Raw genomic sequence first — 17476 nt, 5'->3', positions numbered from 1 at the left:
AAGTATACCTTTAGTTTACAAATTTTGCTACCAAAAAAAGGTGCTATATTTTAAAGCTTTATGGGTCCTCTTCTACTTTTTTGAACTCTTTGGGGTACAAAGTAATGTATTTCTGGGATGAATAGTATGCACAGTTTAACAGTTTCTTGGTCATAGTTCAGGATTACTTTTCAGAATGGTTGGACCAGCTTACTGCTCTATGGATAGTGCTTTAAAACAGCTGTTTTCCTACAAGCCCTCCAAGGTGAGGGAACTGAGGGGGTTGGAACAGTAAGTGGAAGCAGGAATTGAATGAACTACCCTGACTCCATCCTGACTCGATTCTGGAGCTAGCTTAGATTCTATTCAATTATGGGTCTAGTCCAGATTCTGTCTTGTGAGAAAACTCAGCTCAATTGTGGCTGGGGAGAAAGCCTGCCTGGGCATAAGTGGGAAACTGGACCACCCCTACCTGCTGCTTAGGGATCTTTAATCAAGGACCTAGGTTCTGCTGACCAGAAACCCAGTCCGATCCAAAGGTTGATGCCAGGAGTTTTCTCACAATTGTACATCTCAGGGAGGACTAGCACCTCCCATGTGAGGGCTTGCTCTTTTCAGGATTGCTCATTCACCTTTGATGTCTTCCTTCCTTCCTTCCTTCCTTCCTTCCTTCCTTCCTTCCTTCCTTCCTTCCTTCCTTCCTTCCTTCCTTCCTTCCTTCCTTCCTTCCTTCCTTCCTTCCTTCCTTCCTTCCTTCCTTCCTTCCTTCTTTCCTTCCTTCCTTTCTTTTTTTCTTTCTCTCTTTCCCTTTCTCTGTCTCTTTTTCTCTCTTCCTTTTTTTAAGCCCTTACCTTCAATCTTAGAATGTATACTGTATGTTAATTTCAACGTAGAACAGTAAAGGCTAAGCAATGGAGATTAAGTGACTTGCCCAGGGTCACACAGCTAGGAAGTGTCTGAGGCCACATTTGAACCCAGGTCTTCCTGTTTCTAGATATGGCTTTCAATCCACTGAGTCATGGAAGAGAGCGAGGCTGATGACTTTGTGCTGCTCTGCCTCACTTAAATCCAAATCCTATGTGGGTCAAGACATCCCTCTTGTGATGCTCTTGGTCCTCTTTGAAATGAAGGATGTACTAACAGACATGCCAAGCCACCCGCTGTCTTATCTGAAAACTACGGACCCTACTGACCAGAATGGAACCATGGAGTCGTGGTCGATCTCTGGGAACTTGTGTGAAAGCAAGTCAAACGCGAGAGACGTGGGGTGTCTCAATCACCCAGGTGAGGGGGTGAGGCCCGCCCAGAGCACCACACTGCGGTATAATACACAAAATTCTATTGCTGATCTCTGTTCCCTTTTTAAACTCATTCTCATATCTTCCTTCCTTTACCATGAAACTCAGGCATCATCTTCTGCATGAAACTTTCACTCATCCCAGGCTGTACGAACACTACATTCATGTTGTTTATATTTTTACATGTGCTTGCCCTCTCCCCCGTTCAAAGGCAAACTCATGGAGAGTAGGCGTCATTCTAGAGTTCTCTGTATCGGGTTCTCCACACAGTACACAGTAGCTGCTTGAAGAGTTTATGTTTGGGGGTTTGGGTTTTATAAGATTACTCACTTATGAAAATGAACAACATGGAGATATGTTTTGCATGATAATACATGCATAACCCAAACTGAACTGCCTGCCAGAATCAAGAGGGGGAAAGGGAGGGAAGGAGATAAGTTTGATCGTATAACTTAGGAAAACTTGTGTGGAAACTTGATATTACACGTAATGGGTAAAAAATAAAAAATATATTAAAAATATTTTCTTAGGGGCTATTGCACTCACAAGGGATGGGGCATTAAGGGAGACAAAACATCTGTGAAGTCTGGGAGAGACCAGGCTCGAGAGTCAACAATAAAATTAGAGCATATTTCTTTTTTTTTTTTTTAACTTTTACCTTATGTCTTGGAGTCAATATGGTGTGATGGTTCCAAGTCAGAAGAATGGTAAAGGCTAGGCAATGGGGGTCAAGTGACTTGCCCAGGGTCACACAGCTGAGAAGTGTCTGAGGCTAGATTTGAACCTAGGACCTCCCATTTCTAGACCTGGCTCTCAACCACTGAGCCACCCAGCTGCCCCCTCATATTTCAAATATAGTATGCAACAAAATGGCTGCTATGGCAACTCAGGGGTTGGGTTCTAGTCTAGTACTAGTCTCAACTTTTCCTTTAAATAGTTCTTTGACCTTGGACATGCTATTTCATTTCTTCTAATCTAAGTTCCCCAATCTGTACAATAAAGTTGTGGGGCTAGTTGATTTCTAAGGTTCCTTTCACCTATTAAATTTCTATTATTTCTTAGCTTTTCTCATCCCAGACAAGTCATGGAATCTTTTGTTTTCTTTCAAAATGTTTTGTTGATGACACACATTATTGTTTCTTCCCAAAGTCTACCCCCTCCAACTCTGCAATATGGCCCTGGCTCTCTTGTAGCAAATACAATCAACCAAGCAAAACAAATCAACACATTATTCACTTTTGAAAATGCCCCATTTCCCAGCAATGGCCCTGCCTCTTTGCTGAGAGGTGATGGCTCCACCATCAGTCTCCTAAAGGCCCAATTCGACCCAGAAATGTTAAATATTTTCCTTTATGACAGGGGTCCCCAAACTTTTTACACAGGGGGCCAGTGCACTGTCCCTCAGACCGTTGGAGGGCTGGACTATAACAAAAACTATGAACACATCTGTATAGTGCCCTCTGGGATAGCGGAGGCTGCAGCGCTGGCGGTGATGGGCCTGTCACACCTTGCACAGGTCCATCACTGCCACCACTATACCGGGCAGCAGTGTACACAGTGCGGATTCCCCTCCTCCAGATCACCGCTCACCATGTTGACATTGTGCAGCCACATAATCCTTTGTGTGGCGCCTCGTTCTCATTCAGTTACTCTCAGAACAAGGCTTCATGCAAAGAAAGGATGATGTCACCGGAAGTAGTACTGTACGTAAGTGACATCGTGCTTTGCAGCACTACCACATACAGTGCTCCTCTCACTGTCCACCAATGAAAGAAGTGCCCTTTCCAGAAGTGCGGTGGGAGCGGGATAAATGGCCCCTCAGGGGGCCGCATGTGGCCCGCAGGCTGTGGTTTGGGGACCCCTGATTTATGGTATTATGGACATCACGTAAAATTATTTTTATGCTTCTGCTTTTACTTTGTTACTTCAATTCATGTAAATCCTTGTTGATGTCTGAACAATCAATTAGGAGGCATCTTTAAAATTAAGTCCTTGAAAAATGCTTTGCAAAGGGATTCGCATCTTGGGGGGTTTTTATTGCACAGAAGTTAGTCCAAGTTTTATAGATGTTTCTCAAAATTTCTGAATGAGTCAAAATTGTAGCAAATAGAACATGGATTTTAGAAACCAAAATACACAAGTAACATGGAAAATTTACCAAGGTCAATATTAGGCTGTAAATGATAGGAAAAATGTAAATGCCAATAATGTATAGAACACATTTTTGGGGCTCTTTGTCACCCATGCAGATTCCAAATTCACTTTTGCACAGTATGACTCCACTAAATAACTCTATCTAGAAATCTAACCTGAGCATGACTTTAGCAAGAATCAACTTCAGAACACCCCAGTATGGCAGACCTCTTGGAGGGCAAGGTTGCTTCGCAGAGATGAGATTTAAAGTTAAATGATGTGGAAGACTTAAACATACAGTATGCTTGCTTTGTAATGCTACTGAGCAATGCAATTAAACCACAGGTTGCTATTTGTTTAAAATAAAAAGCAAAGATATAGAATGATTGACTCCAAGGAGCACAAACAGTTGACAGTTAATATTTTAAAACTCCTTTTGACAAAATTATTTCAGATCTTGGCACGATTACCTTTTTGTGTTCCTTCCTTAACAGAAAAGAGACCTAAGGACTCAGAATTGGAAGGGATCTGCAAGCTCATTCAGCACCAGCTTCCTCTTTTTATATAGGAGAACCCTGGGACTCACACAGTTTGGGTGGTAGAGCAGAGGACTAGAAGGCAGGTGCCCTTTGAACCACTTCATCCTATCTCTAGTCTAGCCGAACCTCACCACAAAGTGAAGGGAGGGAAAAGAGCGAGCCCTAGAAAAATGTCTTTCTGGGCTGGCTGCTGTAGGTGATTACAGATCACTTGTCTGTTATGGTAGAAAGAGGTTCAATCACCATCAAGGGTATTATTTTCTTATCAGAAACATAACAACAGCTCACATTTAGATAGCCTTTAAGATTTGCAAATCATTTCACATTTGATCTTTCATCAAGTCATTCTTAGTTCCTTACGTGTTTCTGCTCATTCAAGGGGCACTGAGGTGTTTTACAATTTTCGGCAGAGAGAAGAGGTCCCCTCGTGTTTAGAGGGTGCCAGAGACATCCCCAAACAATAAAGTCTGAGAAACGACAGCGTTCCACACTCAGATATTTGAAAAAAGAAACAGATGAGACACACTTGAGACAGAAAGATGTTGATTTTATGGTTTATTGTCACATTAAAAAAGTAATCTTACTGATGAATTAATATTTACTTTTTAATATAAAAGTGCTTATTCTTACAAATCCTTAAGGCTCATTCTGTTACATTACAGTAAGATGTTTTACCATTCCAGAAACTGTGCTACATGGGTTTCGTATGAAGTATAGAAACAGCAAAATCTCCAAACAGTAAAACAAGTTGTTCATGATTCTATTATCTTTGTACATGTGAACTTTAAAATCAGACAAAGTACACAAAAACCAGAAACAAAGCATTAATAATAGATAGGCTTCCCATCCCTTCTACACCTTCTGCCATCGGAACATATGCACTCTGCTTTGGGTGGTGCTTGTTTGTTTGGAATGGGACAAACACAGCTGTGTATCGACATCAAATTTACTTTCTGCCCTTTTACAGAAAGGAGAGAAGGAGAGGGAAAAAAAAGAGGATTTCATGTTTATGCTTAATTAGGCAGATATGAACAACCACCAAGTTCAAGCCCTACAGGCCCTAGCATGGCAGACTTCTAGGAAGAAGTCCAGGGGGTAAGAACAAGTCATGGGGAAATGATTGGACTTGTTGAATGTGTATCCACTTTCATTTCCTTTCCAACAGCTCATGAGTTCTGAGAAGGAAATCAAAGAGTGAACCTCATCAAAGTCACTGGTCTGCATTCATGGCATCTAGTAATCACTTTGCTCATGTTACTAAAATACGTAGATAAAGCATGATTTTGACCATCATTAGTAATATAATTTCTCAGTTTGATGCATAGTGAAATCGTCACACTTATTTCAATTAAAATAGCCACTGTGTATCCACAAAAATGCTGGGCTTTCTCCATTACAAGGGTCCAAATGCATTGACAAATAGCCCCTAAAGGAATCTCATGTAACAAAAATAAACTTAAGTTATCTCGATAGAGAATGAACAGACAAAATGAAAATGGCAACTGACCTAATAAATACAGCACTTCAACATTCATCAGTGCTACAATGAGAATATGTACATTTTTACAGCATAAATTACTGTACAGAATAGTCCCGTTTAAAAAATCGTTCAGTTCTACAATCACTATGACCAATTCCTGTAGGTAAGGGGCAGGGGAAGGAAGGGCCTATAATTTGGTATTGTAGAGGGAAAGGCTGGATCGTTGGAAAAACCGAATTGGAAAGGAGCCGGGCTCCTGAGTTGCCAAGCAATGTGAAATGATAGATAACGGTAAGGACTCGAATGGAACTGGGCGAAGCTCACAAGCCAGAATCCCGCCCTTCTCGAGGAATCGGTACCAGTCACTGGCGTGACAACACTATGGAATTCGAGGTTCCTGCAGCAGGGGATGCACGTTAAATGGGACAGCAACAAGCTGATCCTTGGGATGAACACATGCAGCACCCACCCCTGAAAGACTCCCGCCCCGTCGGGGGCAGAACTGCTCATTATCTAACCCTCTGGCCGTGCCGTCCATGGAAACCCTACTGGAGCTTTTCCTTCAAACAGCCACCATCCACACTGGCAGAATGGCGGATCAGCTCCAGAGGCAGGGCCTCGGCGGCCCTCGGACAGCCACTGATCGGTGCGGGTGGACGGGGTTCTGGGAGTGGCCCGGAGAGGGGACGTTCTGATCGTCACAGTTGGGGTTTTATGAAGTTTCTTATAAACGCCGAGCCTGGCTGCAGGGAAGCTGGCTGCATCTACAGGGCACCCCGTATTGGGGGCTGCTATCGTGTACAGAACAGTTTCCACGCCACAAAACGCAAAGGCGGCCCGATGTTCCCGTTTTCCTCCGGAGCTTTGGCGTGCTCCAAGTACACGGAGAATCAGAGGCCCAGCCAGCCCCGGGAGAGGACTTTCTTTTCCTCTTCCTGGCACTGACAATGAACGTGACCACGGGAAGGGCCCCCCTCGGTCTACTGGAAGTTCTTCAGATCTTTCTAGCACGGAAGGCGCTTCTTTCCCTGAGCTTCGGGTAGACCCGAGCCCTCTGCTGGCCCAGCGTGCCTCCGGACCAACCCCTACAGCGGACTTTCACACACACTTCGCCCTCCGCAGGAACCCAGGCGGTCCTACTGCGCTCCCTCGGACCCACGGCCAATGCCGGAGAGAGGAAGTTCCGAACAAGATTTCCCCGTTTTTAGAGGAGGCTCAGCAGCAACCACTGGGCCCCCAGGGCAGGGCCTCCTTTTCCCTTTTGGGAGGTAGTGACTGTAAGGGTGCTTCCTCTTTCCAGGGAGAGGATCTCAGCTCTCCCAAGGCCAAACAAGGAAAAACAGGGATGGGTGGCGGGAGGGCGGGGCAGCCAGCCGCCCTGAGTTACTTAGCAACCCTGAGGCCCCAGGCGAGGCGTGCACACCCTCCCGCTGGCTAATGAGCAGTGTGCACACGCTAGGCAGGGGAGCCACTGAGGTAACCTCTCTCTTTCCCATACTGGCCAAAGGGAAAGTCTCCCAGCATTCCCCTGGGCCCCAGGCCCAAAGGCAGAGGGGCTATTCTACTGGTCCTCTGGCTTCCAGCTGGGAACGTGGAGAGGTTAGGGGAGGGAGCACGCTTTTACATCTGGGGGTTTGCGGATGCACTGACTGGTCTTTAGGAGTGCTGCTGCCATAGTAACTGCACGGATACCTCCTGAGCGCGTGGTACCTTGGGAAGGACGAACCTTTGGATTCTCAGGTTGTCTCAGTGAGGTAGTTGGTGTTGTGAATCTCATTGACTGAGGAAGAAACTGAGGCCCGGAGAAGCAGCTTTAGGGCCCGGCCCGGGAGAGGCGGGGTCAGGGCTCCCTCCCTCCGGCTCTGCACTGCCCCTTTGCTTCCTCAGTGCCCCCCTAGGGTCTGACTATCCTACTGAAAAGTCAAGATGCTCCCCGCGACTTCTAGAGAATCACACAGGGGAAAGATAGAGGAACCATACGTGTCACAGAGAAGGGTCTTTTGGTCTGATCGGACTACTCTAGAAACTGTGAGGGATTATGAAATAGTAGGCAAGTTGCTGAAGAGTCAGTGTCTATATTTTACTATACACATATGCCGCGTGCATTTGTGAAGACTTTGGTGACGCTAGGATCGTTTCTCTAAAGAGTGGGGGGCAGTTGAGGCATAGGATTATTGCCATCTTAACTGTCGAAGCAGGGTCTGGCTTTGTAGGGATTTGTATACTGCCGGGGCAAGAAGTCAGCCGGGAATCCCTTTGAACTAAATCATCTTTAGCCACAGTGAATAAAACACAATCCAGAAAGATATTCTCCAGAGGCACATCTCTGGCTAGAAAGATTTTCTCCCTTTTCTTCCCCAGTTTGTTTAGTTTTGAATATTCAAGGAAAACTCCAATAATTCCAGGGGAAAACAACCATTTTTACCTTATGGAAAACTGAAAAGAAAAAAAAAAGCATCATTGATATAGAGATGGAAGGGGTCTTACAGGACCCTCTATTTTACAAATGAGAAAACTGAGGTTGTGTGTAACTTGTGCAGAGTCACTTGGGGTAAGGAATAATGAATGAAATAAAAAAAAGAAAACAACAAACCTTACATCGTCTACAAGGACTACAAAACTCTCAAAGTTAAGAATCATCTCTAGAAACAAAAACTACTTTTACCTTGTGAAAGAAACAGGCTATTATTTATATTTTCAAGTCTCTTCAATATTTACTGACACTTAAACACTACAGCTGGGCTCAGTGCTCACTAATAATTACTGTCTTGCATTCACTCCTCAGATCAATGCATTTAAAAATTGGCTGTAAGAGGTAAATTGTCAACTTAATACATGGGGATTTAATCCCTTGATTCCCATTAGCGTGAGTGAGAGCTGTGATGCTAAATCCCTCTGCATCCCATCAACAGTGTACCCCTCAGCAGACTTACGGTACCAATTAATTATAAAAATGAACCCTGGTCATATGCAATTAGTTAGAGAGGGTAGTTTTTATAAGTCAAACAAACAAGTATAGTCTGGACAACAGGAAAAGGAATCAGAAGCCTAAATGATTTCTATGCCATAAGTCAGGCCAATCTGTTAAGATAGAAAAGCTGTTGTTTCTTAGAAATGGGCACATGAGAAAATAGAAGAACTGACCCCAAATTTGAAACTCAGTTTTATTCATTATTGGTTTTCACTTTTCTTTTTACGTTTTGTGAATCTCCACTAGTTCCAAGTTTCAGTGAAAATAGAAGTGCTGCAAAACAAAAAGTGACTCTGTTGGAAGTTTAGCCCTCAATCAAGTTTAACCCAATGTGAGAAAGACCACTGTCCAAAGGATAACATTAGCTCCAAAGGATACCTCCTCATTGGAGGATCTGGATCTCTAAGGCAAGGAATGCAAAGTATTCTCTCCCTCTTCTTCTAGAGAATAAGCTAGTCCTTTGTGGTCAGTGCATCAAGGGTCTTGCTGCGGGTAATGACGAACGAATCTGACTAGCTGAATGGAACCTCGGAAAGTCACCTGTTGTTACTTTTTGGTCAAATACTTATGAATAACAAAGAATTATGGCGAGATGAAAAGAGAAAGGGCTTGAAATAACTTCATTGAAATGGGCAAAGGTAGAAAGATAGCTTCCTAAGGGGAGAGACATAAGATGTGATCTTAAAAAAAAAAAGTTCTTTTTTCCTACACAGGAGGACATAGCATGGCAAGTCACTATTCTAAGATCTGCATTTTCTTGAATTAAAAGTTCAATGTAGGTTGTTTTTTTTTTAATGCTAGCAAAGGTCAACATATAATGGTGCCAGGAGTTGGAAAATGGCACATTACAAGTCATTTGTTCCCTCAGTAAAAACTGAGCTCAGAAACCTTGGATTTGGCACCACTGATAACCAGCTAAAAAGTACTTTAGGGGTAAATAAATTTATGTTGGTCAGACTCAAAAAAACATGTGCAAACATGCATTTTTGAGGCCTTTTGTTTCTTTTGGACAATCTGGTGAATTAGGGGTGTGTGTATGTATGTGTGGGTGTGTGTATGTAGACTGGAGGAGGTCTGGAGGGGCATCAAAAGGAAGGAAAGGTAGAATTCATGAAGAGAATATATATCTTTGCATCACGAATTAAGCTTAGGCTAATGATCTAGTGGGGAATCAAGAAAAAGATGCATAAAAAGGATGCTTCATGAATGAAAGATACTGATTTGAAAAACATTTCAATTTGAATTTTTCTTATAAAATTTATGGAATTCAGTTGATATTTTTTACTTACAATTCAACTTCTCCCATTTTACAGCATAAATCACTTAATGTAACATCTGCAACCTTAGAAAGGCAGACATATTTATAAATTCTAATTTCATGAGGATAAAAAAAACAGATAAATCACAAGAATATTCTGTACATGCATTAAGGCTGGTGACTGCTAAAGTCTCTTGGGTATCTAGAAACAGATAAACCACAATGTTAACTGGGTGTGCAGAGTGTCTACTTCCTTAGGAAAAAAAATTCTGCTTTTTTGTGTAATATAGATTTTTTTTAACAGTAGCTCTGGAAAAACTGTGAAAACTGTGGAAAAAATGTTATTTAAAAATATACATGTATACATGTGTATATATACTTCATATATATTATACATATACTACTGCACAGTTTCAAAGATGTGATCTTAAGTAATGATTAGCTGCACTAATTAGTTTTGTAACAATTACTGCACTTCCAAGGTGAAATGAACATCCAGTGACATGTACTCAATATTTAGGCACTAGTAATATCCTTCAGGCTGACTACATTTTTATGGTTTAGCTGTATTGTATACATATGCTTAAATGTATTCATTTACACAAACTGTATATTATGTATGGCGTGCCAGAAATGTACACATCATGATGTAATGCATCTATAATTGTTATAAATATGATCATTGATTTTTAGTGCAGAAAGTTTCCTGGTATTGCATTTCGTGTGCTTAAATGTGATAAAACAATTTGAAAGCACTTCCACTTATTTTGATTAAATCTCCTTCATCATTAAGAAGTATGTGTTTTAACCAAATCCCTCTCTTTCTGCATAATTCTGCACACGAGTCTGATTTGTGAAGCCATATCTAATCAAAATATTTCATAAGGAATGTACAACAAATGCCAGATTTTGGCTCAGGATATATTTGGATTACTCCTATTTGAAGATAATTCTGTCATTGTGATTAAGGACAAACTCCTATTAAAGTCAGAGTGAGCTTGACCTCAATCAAGCTCATATTTGGTTCCTGAGAACAGAATTTATCTCCAAAATAAAAAGAGATCAAATGCAAAGATATATAGAAAACTAAAAGTGAAAAAGGACAGGAAAGGAATGACTTTTACAAACAGCAATCAAGGGGAGACCAGTCACTAAGAAGTGTCTTTTGTTACAGTTCTGTTTCCAAATGAAAAAATGTTGTTGCCACACCATTCAGGGCAGAAGAAACAAACACCTGTGATATAATCATCTACTCTAATCCCCACTGCAAAATGCCTTGTTGGAAATATGGATTGCCAAGTCACCAATCAACACGGTGTCCACATGATCAGTCTAAGTATATAGGGTTCCTCATTTAATTTAATTACATGATAAAATCTGGAAGATTACCAAAAGTCCCAAACAAAACAAAACTGTACACAACTTAAAAAGACCTAGTAGAGACACTCATGATGCAAGCCATGTAATAACATCATAGGAGAGTATTCATTCATCCTGAATTGCAAAGCATCTCTATGGAGTTTATGTGAGAGGTCTAACCTTTTCCAGAGTTCAGAAGGATTAAAAAAGCATGGCTCTAAATTCTAATTATGTGATGAACATTTCCAACAGAGGATAGAATTGTAGCGATCTGCCAATTACTAGTCGGAGGAACCTATAAAAAATCTGTGAAGCACCCAAGGTAAAATGAATATTGAAAAAAAATAATACTGAGTTAATCTAACCCAAACACCCTGAGACAAAAGCCCAAGAAAAGACTGGTAAGACCTTCACTTACTGAGGCATAAAGTTTCAAATTAATTTCCAAATCATCACCAAGATAGCTTTAGCATTCACATAATTTGAAACCAGTAAACCCAGGGAAGGTATTTTGGTGGACTAGACTTTCCAACTAAACATTAAGCTGACAAGAAATGGGAAACACTGCAGTCAAAGGAATGAGAACATCAGTACTCAGGCTGGGTGTATGTCAGCATCTCTTCCAAGTCCTCTCTTGAAATACTTAAAAGAGCATACTCTATCACATTCCTTCTTTAGGGTGACTTGATATTATGTATGCAATGGTGGCATTAGTAGGATGCATTATACATACATAAAACACACACATATGTATGTATACACATAGTTTGGAAATATTAGGCTTTGGAAAGATATGGCTATTTTTTATGACCTCAAAGATTTTTTTCTGGGACATAATTTCTCAACTCCAAAGCTCAATTTAGAAGAGACAAAAATCTGATTAAGGCTACATTTCCAATGAAAATTGAAAACAATAAAAGATGTCAAAATAGTAAATAAAACATTAATAAACAGAACTTTACTAATTGCAAAAGGAAGTATGGATAGAAGACTCACTATAGAGGATGCAAATGGGCATTGGTCTCTGTTGTTCCAAAGAAAACCGTAGTTTTTGTTGTAGGATTAATACCACCCGTTTCCCCTCCCCTTGATAAAAGGGAGCTTGTCAACATCGCCTGGAAATATTTCCCAAATCAAGAAATGTTAAAGCCTTTCACTAGTAGATTATGCAAGGAGGAGGATTATATGGATTTATTATAGCAAATGGTTCTTAGCATGATAAGCAGCAAACCCAGACTTTTGGTAAGGAGACAGTCTAGGTTATGTCCCGATTTGGCCTACATTTGCAAGAAAGCTATCATGGAAAAGACTGAAAATTTCTGGCAGTTAGATAAGACATTGCTCCATTGCTCCATATGGCCTTTACAAAAGAGACTGAGAATTGAAAATGTGTGTATATGTCTGATGTCACCTGAATAAGTGATTTCTGCTTTTCGGTTGTAAAGCCTTGCCACATGTCTTTAATATTAATTTAGGTTCCAAGCCACAGGATTTTTTTCTTTTGTTCATTTTAGTGCCTTTACCACCACTCTAATTTGGGGGTGAAAAGTAAGGAAGAGGAAGGTAATTAGGAAAAATCTCTTTTGCTTACTGTTGTATTCTTAGATGATAAAATAAGGCTGAATGATAGGTAACAGAAAATGGAATCAAGGTAACATGAAATCCACTGAAACTTCCTGCACAAAAAACACACGTAATTTCATTTCTCAATTACTCATTAACACACACCAATCAGCAAATGAGGGGAAGAGACAGTACATTAAGACTGAAAAAAGAAATCAATAATGTATGTTCTAGGAGCATCTAAATTGGCAGTCAAGCTTTCAATGTGCTTTATTGCACTTGATTAACTAACCCATGAGATTTTGGCTGAATTTTCTAAGAATCCAAGGTATAATATTGAACTAGAAAGCATATGTGGTGTGTGTGTGTGTGTGTGTGTGTGTGTGTGTGTGTGTGTGCGTGCATGTATATATGTGTGCATTTTCTCTCTTCAGACATTTCTTGTCACTTCTGCCTAGCCTAAGGTTATGGAGACTACAGGAGGGGAAGATGAATTCTGAAGAGCCGCATATATTTTACAAACATACACAGACAACTTCAGACACACCCACACTTGCAAATACACACACACCCTGGAAAAATATCATTGTTCGATGCTGAAGAAATATTCACCTTCATTTGGATAAATGCTGTGACTGAGAATTACGGTAGCACAGTGTCCAGAATCATTGAACAGTCCGTGGGAGATTATTACACAGTCCGGCTAAATGGCACACAATCACTACGATGAGTGAACACTATTTCGGAGCCAATGCAGTCCTTGCTGGGAGTACTGAACTAGGTGTTCCATACTGCTATGCAGGGTGACGGGCCCCATCAGCAAATCCAGATCATTAAAGAACTCTAGGAAAGAGAAATAGTCATTATTAAAAGGGAATCGTGTCACTTTGGTGAATGAAATTACATTAAATTTGGAAGAAAAATACATATATATATATATATATACACACATATATTTCACTCATGGCTTCTATTCTTTAAAGATTCTGTTCTATTCATGTGACTCCCATAAAATGTTACCAGGAAAAGTAAGGATAGGAAGATGAAAGAGAGAGGAAGAAAACGAGACAAAGAAAAGTTAAAAAGAGTAGACATTAATAGATTATCTATAAGGCACATAAATCACAATATAGAACAGTTCTGGATCAAACAACCTCTGTTTATCAGATCATCAAATAAATGAGATTTTTCAGCACTCCAAATTCTTAGTCTCCGCCCTACCTAGGGTTTGGGTGTTTTGTGCTGTCACTGGTATCACTATCGTGTTTCTCATGGGTACCAGTTCGCTTCCTAGATTAAGAATCACGGAAGCAGTAGAGGTGGTAGGGTAACCATAGTTGGACCAGTGATGGAAGACAGAGTACAAAGAAGTAAGACTGCCTTCACAATGGAACGTAGGGAGGTGGGAAGGTGGCTGTGATTTATCTTTCATTCTCTCTGCTTCAGTGTGCCACTGGTGCCACTTTCTGGTACGGGGCATATCTTTGTGTCCCCTAAGTAATATTTATAGTCTGATGTCTTGTTCCTTCAGCTTCTCGTTACCAACTCAAGAAAACATCCGTTGCAATAACAATAATCTTTAAAAACAACAGCAAAAACTATTTAGGTTCATCTTTAAAAAAAAAAAAGATTCATCCCTTACAGAATCCTAGACTTGGAAAGGCTCTAAGGGGTCATCTAGTCCAATCCATAAGCTGAACAGACATCTCCTTCCACACCCATACAAGTTAGTCATCCAGCTACCACCCAACTTCTACTATTAAAGGAATTTATTAATTACTGAGACAGCTCATTTGGCTTTTGGACAACTCTAACTGTCAAAAAATTTTTCCTTCTCTCAAGTCAAAATCTGCATTTCTGCAACTTTTACAAACCATCTTGGGAATAAGCAAAATAAGGCTAATGATCCCTCTCCTATAAGACAACCCTTCAAATATGTAACAAAGGTTATTCTAACTCTCAAGCCTTTGCTTCTCTAGTTCCTTCATTTAATCTTCATATGATGTTTCCAATTTCCAAATTCCTTCCTAGTTTAGACAGGCTCAAGTTCATGAATGACTTCCTAAGATGTGGAACTGAACATCTGACACATCAGAAGGCCGTGGCACTATAATTTCCTTTGTTCTGTTCACATTCTTTCTATTAATGCAGCCCAATATTGCATGAGGTTTTTTAGCTTGAAGTTAAAAACACAAACATTAGTAAGGCAAAACAGACAAGCAGGCAGAGCTTTTTGTAGGTCAAAACGCCCTCATGACAGTGTTATGATCGTTGGTTCCATCCTCCTCCTCCTTCAGCAAAGCTCCCAGGTGGTAGATAGCACAGAATGGTTGGAGTCCTGAAATCCAGCTCCTTCCCTATTGGTGCGACCCTCGGACATGTGTGCCACATAAATGCTAGCTGCTGCTGCCGTCGTCCCTGCCCTCCTTTTTTGTTTGTTTTCTGCAAGGGGAAGGGGCGAGGCAGGAAGGTGGCTGGCCTACGGGCGACGATACGTGGAGGCTGGACTGAACCACACACGGGCCGCCAGAGGCCTGCTCGCAGTGGCGGTCTGCCTATGGGGCTCTCCAAGCACCAGCTCTTTTGCGGTTTTGGGGGCACGTGGGCCATCCAGCCATGAAGCACATGCGGGAAAAGAGCGCATAATGGTATACTGTGACCGCCTGCACTAGAGAGAGAGAGTGTGCCCGTGTGTATGTCTGACACGGGAAGAACGTACAGTGTGCCTTACTATGTGGCTAAGGTCTTACGACGTGTTTATCGGTTAGTTTATTGCACGCGCGCAGCTATGGATGTACAGGAAGCTCCCGTCCCACGCGGGCCCCTGCAGTTTCGGCTCTCCACGGCGGGTCTGGGAACGCGAGCCTGAGGATACAGAGGCTATTCCTATCGCCATCACCATTATGCCAAGGCGTGGTTACGTCGGGTCTCCCAGAGGCACCAGGGTAGCCAGGCCCCGGAAGTCTTGCCTGGGACCGAGCCAGGGGAGGCAGGTCCATGCACGAGTGTCCCGGCTGCCCTTTTCTGTCCATCCTGCTTGGATCGGTGACATTGCCTACGCTCTCCTTTGTTGGCTGGGTGCTGGCCCTCGCCCGCCCCCGCATGTCCATGACCACGGAACAGTGGGATGGCATTGCCGGAGGCCACCACGATTGGGCGGACTATAATGTGTGGGAAGTTCCTGGGAAAGTGAAGATGCACATCGTGGTCTCTGAGGGTCCTCTTGGAAGAACGGGGGAACGTGGTGAGAACATTATCAGCCAGATACTGTTCACCGCTTTGATGCCCATCTCAAGCCGAGGAACGGTGTCACGGAAGGCAACTCTCTGGGGGCAAACCGCCGTGTCGCCCCGAGGGGCCGCTTCCCGTGGGGGGGGGGGGGGAGGCTGGGGACCAGACGGCTTCTTCCAGGAATGCTTGGTGGCCTCAGCTCTAGTGGTGCAGGCGGTGCTGGCCAGAGTCTGGCACTAAGAGCAGGGGAGCGCACCCCTCAGGCAGGGTGCAGGCGGTGCTGGCCAGAGTCTGGCACTAAGAGCAGGGGAGCGCACCCCTCAGGCAGGGTGCAGGCGGTGCTGGCCAGAGTCTGGCACTAAGAGCAGGGGAGCGCACCCCTCAGGCAGGGTGCAGGCGGTGCTGGCCAGAGTCTGGCACTAAGAGCAGGGGAGCGCACCCCTCAGGCAGGGTGCAGGCGGTGCTGGCCAGAGTCTGGCACTAAGAGCAGGGGAGCGCACCCCTCAGGCAGGGCGCAGGCGGTGCTGGCCAGAGTCTGGCACTAAGAGCAGGGGAGCGCACCCCTCAGGCAGGGTGCAGGCGGTGCTGGCCAGAGTCTGGCACTAAGAGCAGGGGAGCGCACCCCTCAGGCAGGGCGCAGGCGGTGCTGGCCAGAGTCTGGCACTAAGAGCAGGGGAGCGCACCCCTCAGGCAGGGTGCAGGCGGTGCTGGCCAGAGTCTGGCACTAAGAGCAGGGGAGTGCACCCCTCAGGCAGGGACGGGGCAGAAGAGAGCGGGCAGGGTCTGCCACAAGCCATGGGCGGGTGCTTCCCGCCCAGGCGCTTTAGGAGCAGGCTGTTCGCCCCCGTGGTGATGGCAGCATCCTGCCCTGCGCAGCTTCTTGGAAGCGTAGGACTACGCTGGAGACGGCCCCTTCTCCAGCCCGGGAAGTGGCTACAGAGTTAAAGGTCTGTGGGAGGGCAGGACGCCCTCATCTCTCTGGTCTCCACATTGCCTTCTGTAAAAGCGTGCTTGCCAGGGATGGCGATGACAGCGAGACCGGATGAAATAAAGAGTGCCCAGTGGATCTGATGCGCATTGAACTGCCAAGCACTCCGCGGAGGGCTTATATCTTTACGATGTCGGTGGGAAGAGGGGAGGCTGAATTTCCTCAAGGTGATGCTTCCATGTCTTAGACAGGCTCCTTCCACATTTTAAGTTTTTGTCTTCATCTGTCCACTGGTAGGGATTAGTGTGAACAGGGTTGGGGTGCAGAGGAGCCTCCGGGATGCACTATTATAGAGCTGAAACGCCACGCAGTTTTCATGCCTTCCTTGTCCCACTAGAAAATCAAGGGGTGCTTCAGCTTTAGAGAGGTGCAAAGGCATTGCTGGGGTTGGTATGAACCTGAGCCAGCTATTACACTTGTGCTCATTTACACCTCAGAAATCGGCAAATAGTTACAAATCCAGGTTTGAGCTGTTGTTTTGTTAACTTTCTAGATTTCAGAAAGTGATTGATAAAATGCTAATAATGCAGTGCCTCGAATACTGCCCTGTCTGCTGCAAGCAGTTTGTACCATTTAAGGCAAGACGCTCCCTGGGCCTGAAATCTCAGTCTACTACTGTGCCCCACCCAGGCTAGCGAAAGAAATGCAAGATGCAAAGCACCACTGCAAATCCAAGA

General features: G+C 43.5%; 1 protein-coding gene across 4 annotated transcripts in view; it reads right to left on the bottom strand.

Annotated features, from left to right (window-relative positions):
• Positions 1-12584: 12584 nt before the first annotated feature.
• AFF3 (ALF transcription elongation factor 3) overlaps positions 12585-17476 on the bottom strand; it is a 669714-nt gene continuing 664822 nt past the window's right edge. For all 4 annotated transcript variants that reach the window (XM_056807135.1, XM_056807138.1, XM_056807136.1 and 1 more), the window contains one exon: positions 12585-13423. In XM_056807135.1, coding sequence (XP_056663113.1) covers positions 13302-13423 — 122 coding nt within the window. In that variant the 3' untranslated portion in view covers positions 12585-13301. The remainder of the gene's footprint in view (positions 13424-17476) is intronic.

Source organism: Monodelphis domestica, chromosome 8 (genome assembly GCF_027887165.1).
Source record: "Monodelphis domestica isolate mMonDom1 chromosome 8, mMonDom1.pri, whole genome shotgun sequence".
Classification (NCBI taxonomy): domain Eukaryota; kingdom Metazoa; phylum Chordata; class Mammalia; order Didelphimorphia; family Didelphidae; genus Monodelphis; species Monodelphis domestica.
This window is presented reverse-complemented; position numbering and strand designations above follow the sequence as displayed.